The 9,894-nt window shown below is 36.1% G+C and overlaps 2 protein-coding genes across 2 annotated transcripts; one reads left to right on the forward strand and one right to left on the reverse strand.

Moving 5' to 3' along the window:
- Window positions 1-1,033: 1,033 nt before the first annotated feature.
- On the reverse strand, window positions 1,034-2,862 carry LOC143609414 (uncharacterized). The gene is made up of 2 exons (XM_077084168.1): window positions 2,659-2,862; window positions 1,034-1,651 (listed from the first exon to the last, which is right to left on the reverse strand). The coding sequence occupies exons 1-2, from the start codon at window positions 2,860-2,862 to the stop codon at window positions 1,034-1,036; spliced, it is 822 nt and encodes a 273-aa protein (XP_076940283.1).
- A 658-nt stretch (window positions 2,863-3,520) lies between these two features.
- Window positions 3,521-7,666, forward strand: LOC143609412 (VAMP-like protein YKT61). Its single transcript, XM_077084167.1, has 6 exons — window positions 3,521-3,761; window positions 5,493-5,590; window positions 5,691-5,795; window positions 5,906-5,971; window positions 7,290-7,376; window positions 7,479-7,666. Exons 1-6 carry the CDS (start codon window positions 3,566-3,568, stop codon window positions 7,527-7,529), a joined length of 603 nt encoding a protein of 200 aa, XP_076940282.1. The 5' UTR covers window positions 3,521-3,565; the 3' UTR covers window positions 7,530-7,666.
- The last annotated feature ends 2,228 nt before the right edge of the window (window positions 7,667-9,894 follow it).

Raw genomic sequence — 9,894 nt, forward strand, 5'->3', positions numbered from 1 at the left:
GATTTGAATTCGGTTATTGTATGAACAAGTTATGTGACTCTTTGTGTTTTTATGAATTTAAATGAGTTGATTAAATATTGTCACTTAACAGTGTCGTGTGCGATGAACAATCGGTTGCGCCCCGACGTTTCCGTCAATGGTCGGGGTGTGACAGTTGTTCAGTTCAAGAATCCAACCAGTGAATGCCATTTACTCGCCTAGACTTACATCATCACCCGGTGCCTCCGAAACTAAAAGATGGAGTAGAGGTGGGCAAATAAACCGGTAAACTGAACTGACCCAAAAAATAAACCGATATCGAACTGGTTTGAAACCGATTATGTAGAAACCGGTTTGGAACCGATTGAAATTGCATGTTCAGAATCAGTTTGTAATTTTCTCCACCAAAACTGGTTCCAAATCGGTTAACCGAACTGAAACCGATCAAAAAAACCTAACCGAAACTGATCGTAACCTGATCAAAAATCTGGTTTTAACCCGAACCAAAGCCGATCATAAGCAAGTTTTGACTTTTATTATCTAAACCGAACCAGTTTTGAGTTTTAAACCGGCTTGTGCACCTCTATGGTGGAGGTAGGAATCAAGCCCATTGTGGTTAAGATCGAACCCGACCGGCCGGTCGAAGTGGTCCAACCAGGATTCGGTCCACCGGGCGGTTCGATTGAAAAGTCGGACCGATTTAACCAGTTTACTATGACAAAAATAATTTTTTTCTTGAAAAGACCTTTTTCCAGTCCAACCGCCATATTTGAGGAAAATTTGTTCGGCCGGTCTGACCGGTTCAACCAGTTAAACCGGTGAACTGGTTACCCATCCAAATCGCTGTCCGATCTAGTTACGAAAACATGGACCAAACCTGATCAAAATAACAAGTCCCTTTTTTTTGAACGACCAATCAAAACTTTATTAATATAACAACTATCGTTACAAGCAAGACACTAGCAACAAACAAAGAAAACCAAAAAACCACCCCCAACCGTTATACCACAATAAACACAAACAAAATGAGAAACACTTCTCGAACACCCGTCCGTTATAACATGAAATTAAAACCCCGCCACTTCTCCCATGTGAGACTTCGGTTCTTTCCTTGGTTCTTTACCCACAAAAAACTTAGCGCCTTAATCTCGCCAACCACATTATTAATATTAATCTGTTTACCTTCAAACACAAGAGCATTTCGCTCGCGCCAAATGCACCAATTCGTCGTTAAACACACCGCATTAAACGCTTTTGCTTTCTGCTTTGGGAAGTAGGAGAACCGATGAAATTCTAACAAGTCTTTAACCGAGAAAGCAAATATAGAAGACACCTTACCCCACGATGAGATTACACTCCATAGAGTTTGGGTGAACTGACACGAAATCACCAAATGCTCCGTCGACTCCAACTCTTCTTCACATATCGGGCATACCGCCGTCGTCACCGCAATACCTCTTTTAAGAAGCTCTAACAAAACTGGAATCCGGCCCATTTCCACTCTCCAAGCGTGAATTCCTACCTTTTTAGGAACCCAATTGTTCCATTCCATCACATAATTTTCATCATGAGGTTTAAGATCATCTAGACCCCTTATCAAACTTCTCACTGAAAATCCTTCATTATCGTCAAAATCCCACACCAATCTATCCATACCATCTCCCAACACCACCTGTTGACAACACATCAACAATAACCTTAGTTCACCCACCTCATTTCCCTCAGCAAGTTGTCTGCTCTAGCCCCAATTTCCACAAATTTCACCCTTATACATCACAAGCCTATGAGAGACCATGCAGCCTTTTCTAGTTTCGATTGCGAACAGTATTGGAAATTTTTCAAAAAATGGTGTATCACCCCACCAACAATCAAACCAAAACGAAGTATTATTCCCATTATTCACCTCCTTTTTGATCCTCTTTGACAAGTCAAGCCCGTATTTAAGAAGTTTCTTATTAATATTTACTATATATTTCCATGGTCTCGAGATCGAAACCTTCGCCGGAATAAATGACCAAGACCTATCCGAATGGTGAATCGCCCACACAATTTTCCTCCACATTCCATCTTTTTCGTTTTTAAATCTCCACCACCACTTCGCAAGCAATGCAAGATTTATTTCTTTTAAGGACCCAATCCCAAGGCCCCCTTTACGAGTCAGAGCAGTCACATGTTTCCACGCTACCCAATTTATTTTAGACTCCTCCTCTACGCCTAAAAAAAAAAACACTCTTCTTATCCTTTCAAGTTTTACAATCACCGCCTCCGGGGCTCTATACAAGGAAAAAAAATATGTCGAAAGCGAGTTTAGAACCGACCTGATTACCGTGATCCTACCTCCAATTGACAACCTTTTAGCTTTTCAATTTGATAGGCGTTTTCTAAAAATATCCACAATTGGGTCCCAAGAGTCGACTAAATTCATATTACCACCCACTTGTAATCCGAGGTACCTGAAAGGAAAAGTCCCAGTTCGGCATCCTAGATGAGTCGCCATTTGTATTCGTTCTGGTTCCTCAACCTGAATCCCATACAACCAGCACTTTGTAAGGTTACTTCTTAACCCCGACACTAAATAGAAAGCGCGCAAGATCCGTCTTAAATTTACCACATTTTCCTTTTCCCACTCCCCAATAAACACCACGTCATCCGCATATATAAAATGTGAAATTTTTGGACCCCCAAACCACACCTCAACCCGTTATAAATTCCAGCCCTTTCTGCTTTTTTCATGAACCCTGTTAACGCCTCCATTGCTAAAACGAACAAAAACAGCGAGAGAGGATCACCTTGACGAAGTCCTCTAGAACAAACGAATTCCGGAGTCGGTGAACCGTTCACAAGAACCGAGGCCCTACCGCCCTCCAAATGGACAGCCTCCATCTGCAAGGAAAGTTCATTCGTTTAAGAACCGATAACAAAAATTCCCAATTTAAAGAATCATATGCTTTTTCTATATCTATCTTGAAGATTAAACCCCTTTTTTTTTCTCCTGTTTTTTCACCAGCCCACCATTTCATTTATGATTAGCGGACCTTCGAGAATACTTCGATTTGCCAAAAAAGCCGTTTGTTCCACCGAAACCAATTTGCCAATGACTTTTTTCAGTCGACCCACTAACACCTTTGAGATCACCTTGTTTAAGCAACCGATGAGGCTTATCGGTCGAAAATCACCTAAGTTAACCGGGTCTTTTGTCTTGGGAATCAAGGCTAAAAACGAAGCTATAACCCCGAAAGACAACTGACTAGTGACAAAAAACTCATCGAACACTTTCAAAAAGTCCGATTCAAAACAAAGCCAACATCTTTTAATAAATTTAAAATTGAACCCATCCGGTCCGGGCAACCAATCCCGTCACAATCCCACACCGTGTTGTTTAGTTTTTGACGCTAACAAGTCCCTTTTATTTATTTAATAGTTTTATAAATATTATGTTTATTTCCAGCAATTTTGGGTGAGTCAAAAGCTATTCTATTCTCCCAAAGCCACCGTTTCTTCTTTCTTCCATATTCACAAAACCACGCAAAACAGCTTTTCCCAATCTGCAATACACACAACACACACATAATATACTAATAATAACATGAAGATCACGGCATTACTCGTTCTCAAATGCAACCCTGACGGATCATCAGATCCGATTATCCTCGCTAACGCCACTGACGTCAGTCATTTCGGTTACTTCCAGCGGTCTAGCGTCAAGGAGTTCATCGTCTTTGTTGGCCGTACAGTCGCTAAACGCACGCCTCCGTCTCAACGTCAGTCTGTTCAACACGAAGGTAACTGTTTATCTTATTATTCGATTGCTGATTGAATTAGGTTAGTTCGTTAGTTGAATCAGTTTGTTTTTCGGTTTATTTAGTTTCGTGTGGTGGTTAATTGCTGATTGAATTAGGTTACTTCGCTAGTTGAATCGGATCTAGGTTGTTATTCGGTTTGTTTAATTTCGTGTTGTGGCTGATTGCTGATTGAATTAGGTTAGTTTGTTAGTTGAATCGGATCTAGGTTTACGGATTGAGTTGTGATGATTTACATCGGTTGAAGTATATGAAATTGAATATTAGTGTTAGTAGGTTCGATGCGATTAGATGCTTACAGGTTTTGCTGATTTACTTGTTTGATTGAGATGAATCTGTTTCAGAGTTTAGGTTAGTCTATTGAAGTTGTGCTTTATTTGATCAATTGCTGATTGAACTAGGCTAGTTCGTTAGTTGAATCAGATCTAGGTTTCTGTTTTTCGAGTTATTCGATTTTGTGTTATGGTTGGTTGGTGATTGAATTAGGTTAGTTCGTTAGTCGAATCAATGAATCGTATCTAGGTTTCCGTTCTTCGAGTTATTCGATTTTGTCTTGTGGTTGATTGCTGATTGAATTAGGTTTGTTCGTTAGTTGAATCAATGAATCGGATCTAGGTTTTGTTAGTCAATTTGTTTAGTTTCGTGTTGTGTTTGATTGCTGATTGAATTAGGTTAGTTCGTTAGTTGAATCAACGAATTGGATCTAGGTTTTGTTATTCGGTGTGTTTATTTTTTTGTTGTGTTTGATTGCTGATTGAATTAGGTTAGCTCGTTAGGTGAATCAATGAATCGGATCTAGGTTTTAGTTGTTCGGTTTGTTTAGTTTTGTGCTGTCTTGATTGCTGATTGAATTTGGTTAGTTTGTTAGTTGAATCGGATCTAGGTTTACGGATTGAATTACGTGAACAGAGGCTAGCAGTTTAGCATCAATTTTTTGATGTGAGTAGATGTATCCTTGTTGTTCTTCAACATCAGTTTCTGATTTGAAGTTAACTTGAGTTGCTAGATTATGATTTCAATTTCATGAAATCATTATAGGAATCAGATCTAGGTTAAGGACTTGCATTATCAACATACCGGACCAATTTCCCACTATTTCTCGTGTTTGAGATGAATCTATCTTCAATTTCTTCAAGTTTATCTTATGTTTTGTGCTTTACAGGTTGTGCCGATTAACTTGTTTGATTGAGATGGATGATGAATTTGTTTCAGAATACAGATTAGTCTATTTGACTCAAGTATATGAACTAGAATATTAGCATCAATCTGTTCGATGTGAGCAGATGTTTCCTTATTGTTCCTCAACTTGAGTTTCTGATTTGAAGTTAACTTGTTTGGTAGATTACAGTTTTAACAGTTTCAGTTTCGTGAAATCACTATTTGAATCAGATCTAGGTTTTATTTGAAGAACTTGAATTTGCAAAATATTGGACCGATTATACTTTCTTTATCAATCTATCTATAAGTAGTCCTTTAAATCAGAAGAAAAAGAAGATATTAACTTGAAACTAGAAAAGCCCTAATTTCATTATATATTCTATCTGTAAGTTAATGTGATTCTGTGTTGATATTTGTTCATTGATGCTTGAGCCACCACTTGTTATTGTATAATCCATGATATCTGCATTCTTAATACTTGTTCATGGATACTTGCTTTCTTGATATGTTACATGAACCAGAAGTAAGGTTTTATTTGTTTCTTTTGTTAATCAGAATACAAGGTGCATTCCTACAATAGAAATGGTCTTTGTGCTTTGGGCTTTATGGATGACCACTATCCTGTTAGAAGTGCGTTTTCTCTTTTAAACCAGGTCAGCCTTATAAAACCTTCTTCTTCTTCTTCTTCTTCTTCTTTTATTATATCAATTCATTTATAACAGTAATTTAAAAGTTGATTAATTGTTGGTTTAGGTGCTAGATGAATACCAAAAGAATTTTGGTGATTCTTGGAGAAGTGTGCAAGCAGATTCCAGTCAACCATGGCCGTATTTAGATGAAGCTTTGACCAGATTCCAGGTTTTTATTATACACCTATAATAAACTAAATGTCTAAATTGCTCCTATAGTTGATAAAATGTACTAAATTGTTTTTTTTTTCTTTTTATTGATTACCTTTAAACTATCAGGATCCGGCTCAGGCAGACAAGCTGCTGAAAATTCAGAGGGAATTGGATGAAACAAAAATTATACTTGTAAGTGATTATTGATTTATTTCAAGATGAATTATTTGAAAATGATAGTAAGGGTAGTTTAGGGTCTTAGTTTTTGTTTCATATCATTATATCAAGGAATGTAAACAAACACAAATGAGACATGCTCGTGTTTGTTCGTTTAACTTAACCAAACAAATGGGCGGACTCGAACAAGCGAACGGGTTTTTCTTGTTCATGTTTGCTTGCGAAGAAAATGAGTGTGTAAGTGTTGGTGTTCGTTTATTCATGATATTTATGAAGGGTTCATGAACGTAAATGCGCATAACTGATATAGACAAACGAACGTAACTGAGTGAACAGCAATTGAAGTAAATGTGAACATCAATCTAATGGGCTCAGAAAACTATTAAAGCTAAACTATAAATTGTAATGGGCAAAAAAAGTTAAATGAATATATTAACAAAAGTAAACAACTGAACTTAAACAAACGTAAACGAATGAACATAAATGAAAGCAAACAAACCCACATAAACGAATGTAAACTAACGAAATTATAACAAGCGTAAACGAACGAGCATAAATGAACGAATGAAACACATGTTCATGTTCGTTCGTTTAACTAAATGAACAAAAAGAATTGTGTTTCCTTTTTTATTAAATAAACAAAAATAGAAAAACTTCTCGTCGACGGGTTCATTGAATGTTCGGCTCATTTACAATCGTTCTCATGAAGTATGTATAATGATCTACATGATCATTGCATATTATAATACAACATACAATTTGTATTATTCACTGGATTGAATCAGGCTAAAATCATAAACATTTATATTATGTAATCATGTCTTACATAATTGATCAAATCATCATCATCATCGTCATCGTCATCGTCATCGTACTCAGTAAATCCCACCAATAGCAAAGCTATGGTAGGGTCTGAGGAGGGTAAGATGTAGACAGCCTTACCTCTATCTCGTAGAAATAGAGAGGCTGCTTTCGGTGAAACCCCCGGCTCGATAGTAGTTTTGCATCAAGCCTTGGACAAAAGTCACATAACACTCAAACCATTCGGACGCCGGCTGATTGGTGCATGTACCTTTGCCTTTCGGCCATCAACGCCACCACATGATGCTTGATTAACCTTCCACCACTTTTAACATTATTTTCATGAAATTAGTAAAATAACGTCAGAATTAGTGCAATTTCACTTTTGCCCACCCGAGGGCTCAAACATATATACATTATATGCGCACACCGCAACCAGGGCATAACATAATTGATCAATTAATATATAAATTTTATTAATTGAAATACTATATTATAAGTTTCTGTTAATGCATAAATGTATTTTTTACAGCACAAAACTATTGATAGTGTCCTTGAAAGAGGTGAAAAGCTGGACAGTTTAGTCGAGAAAAGTTCAGACCTCAGCGCAGCATCGCAGGTTTAAATTATATATTCCTTAATAATTTAATCTCACCCTTGGTATTTCTGAGTTTTGTTTTATTAAAAGTCGCTCATATGATTTCTTTTTAATGATTGACAGATGTTTTACAAGCAAGCGAAGAAAACGAACCAATGCTGTACAATATTGTGAGATTTGAAATGGGATGCAAGGTATACCGGGTTGTGTTGGTTTGTGTTTAATATTTATGCTGTTAAAAGTTTTATGCTTAAGTAGTTCTTTTTGGATGAATGCTTGATACTCTTCTGTAATATATATGGTGGTTTCATTTGCAAACACAACTGATAAATAGACGCCATTTTATTTTTTTCTGTTTTTGTAAAGATAGCATATGTGTGCGTATAAATAGAATCATTAACGTTTGCGTGTTTAGTCGTTTACATTCTAAAAAAATGTATCTTTTGCATTCATTTCGTCAAGTACAAAGCATAACCTTTTGCGTTCGTTTTGTTAAATATTCATACGCCTGATAAACACGTTTAGCTAAACCTATGATGAAAGAAAACATATATTATCTATCATACATAATGGTTACCTTCAAAATACCATAAATGATCCTATTTATTGGTCATAAACATTAAATTTGTCAAAAAGAAAGTATAAACCAAGACTTAAATAGTTGAAAGCAGTAGAGAACTAAAATATTAATTTTCCAAAGAGAAAAGCAAAGCCATGTCATGTCATTTGCCTCGGGACGATTTGGTGTATATGGAAGACAAGGAATAATAAAGTGTTTAATGACAAACCGATTGTGGTGGAAAGCATTGAGGGAGAAATCAAAGTGCTTAGTCACTAGTGGATACAAAATAAATCGGGCGGGTCATCCTTGTCGTGGGAAGATTGATATCGTTTTAATGTGCAGCTGGGTTGGGCTGGTGTGGGTGTAAAAGGGTGTGCGGTTTGTTGTGGGCTGGGCTAGCCTCTTGCCAGGCCCTGCTTTGTTGTATGTTTTTTTGTTAATTTATAAAATTTCTTTGTTGGTCTTTTAAAAAAAATATTAACTATGATTAAAATAAAAAATATTTAACCTTTATTAAAATAAATTGTAAAACTCTTAAAGAAGCGTCTAATGATGATTTTTTTAAAATGTTAGTTTTTAACAACGAATTTTAAGAATTACAAACATGTTTCTTTACTTTATTGCATTCTCGTAATTCATATATGAGCCTCATCAAATATACAACAAAAGAAAAAAACTAGATATTTTTTAAATTTTGGAAAACTTCTAAAAGGAATAATCTTTGGAAAATATTGTAGATGCTAATGATTTGGTATAAACGCGTGAATTATCGTAAACCAAAATTCGAAATATAAATAACTGGGATAACTTTTTGTTAACAATTAAACGTTTCGCTTTATAAGGATTGAACATTTGTTTAGAATGATGAATTTCTTGCATTTAAGCTACCGCACTCATCAAATTTGGAGAGTCCTGATGCCACACCCTGGCATGACTATGTTGTCTTTACTGGGCCCATGTTGGCTTCAGAGTTTGGCTTGGGCGTTTCCTCAGGAAACCATACCGCCACTTGTCACTTGACAGTCGTGCCGGCATAAGAGAGAACCCCTAGCGTAATGGGCTTGGAATCCGAACTGCCAACTTTAAACAAAGCATACCTCAAATCTTTCATTTACAATATCCACCCAAAGTGACACAAATAGAGATCGAACTTGGGTCTCCTCTGGAGAACCCAAACCTTCATACCACTAGACCACAAGTGTTCGGACTCATAAAATACCTCCTTTAAAAAAAACAACGACTTTATTGTATTTAAATTACCATACTCTCCAAATTTAGAGAGCCCTAATGCCCCCACTCTGCCAGAGTAAATAAAAATACCTATTTACTCATAACAATAAATAAATTTGTACTAAATTGTTAATTAAAATGTTGAAAAAAAATCATTAAATTTATTAAAATTTTTATTTCGTTTGATTTCTTTCCATACAATTGTAACCTATCCCCTAGTCACCTTAAAAATGCTAATAATTAATAACCCATGATATGATTCTCTTTCCATAGTATTTGTAACAAGAAATCCTAAAATGCTAGCAACCCATTAAACCCATGCTCATATTCAACCTATACAACCACATAGATCGATCCAACAAGTTGTTGTGCTCTACCTTTGTTGCATGGAACCACCACCAACATCATTAGAGACATCTTTAGTTGAGATTAAGGTAATCAACCTTTCGCTTATGTCTCAATTTTCTTTCGATATATGATTGATAAGTTTATCGAAAACGATTAATGTTTTGTGTATGAGGAAGATGACATTTAGTTGGAACTACGCTAAATTCCCGTGTTCTTTAGTTATCATTTTGTGACCGTGTGTGAATAGCTAAAATAATTCCAATAATATGTTTAACGACTTAGTTTTGCTATCCAAAAAGGGCTAGCAGTGCAGCTGGTTACCCGGTTGCCTTATGTAGCTATATAAACACTACTTTTTAATGAAATATATTAATTTTTATTTATCAATAAATATTGTAT

The sequence above is a fragment of the Bidens hawaiensis genome, unplaced genomic scaffold (genome assembly GCF_021521415.1).
Source record: "Bidens hawaiensis isolate Kalapana, Puna unplaced genomic scaffold, B.hawaiensis_p1.1 tig00419619_1, whole genome shotgun sequence".
Lineage (NCBI taxonomy): Eukaryota > Viridiplantae > Streptophyta > Magnoliopsida > Asterales > Asteraceae > Bidens > Bidens hawaiensis.

Excerpts from the sequence above, each read along its gene's own strand:
- LOC143609414 (XM_077084168.1), bottom strand. The coding sequence starts at position 2,862 with ATGGAGGCTGTCCATTTGGAGGGCGGTAGGGCCTCGGTTCTTGTGAAC. Across the intron at positions 1,652-2,658 it reads GGTTGAGGTGTGGTTTGGGG|GTGGTGTTGGGAGATGGTAT; the intron begins GTCCAAAAATTT and ends TGTTGTCAACAG.
- LOC143609412 (XM_077084167.1), top strand. The coding sequence starts at position 3,566 with ATGAAGATCACGGCATTACTCGTTCTCAAATGCAACCCTGACGGATCA. Across the intron at positions 5,591-5,690 it reads CGTTTTCTCTTTTAAACCAG|GTGCTAGATGAATACCAAAA; the intron begins GTCAGCCTTATA and ends TTGTTGGTTTAG. Across the intron at positions 7,377-7,478 it reads ACCTCAGCGCAGCATCGCAG|ATGTTTTACAAGCAAGCGAA; the intron begins GTTTAAATTATA and ends AATGATTGACAG.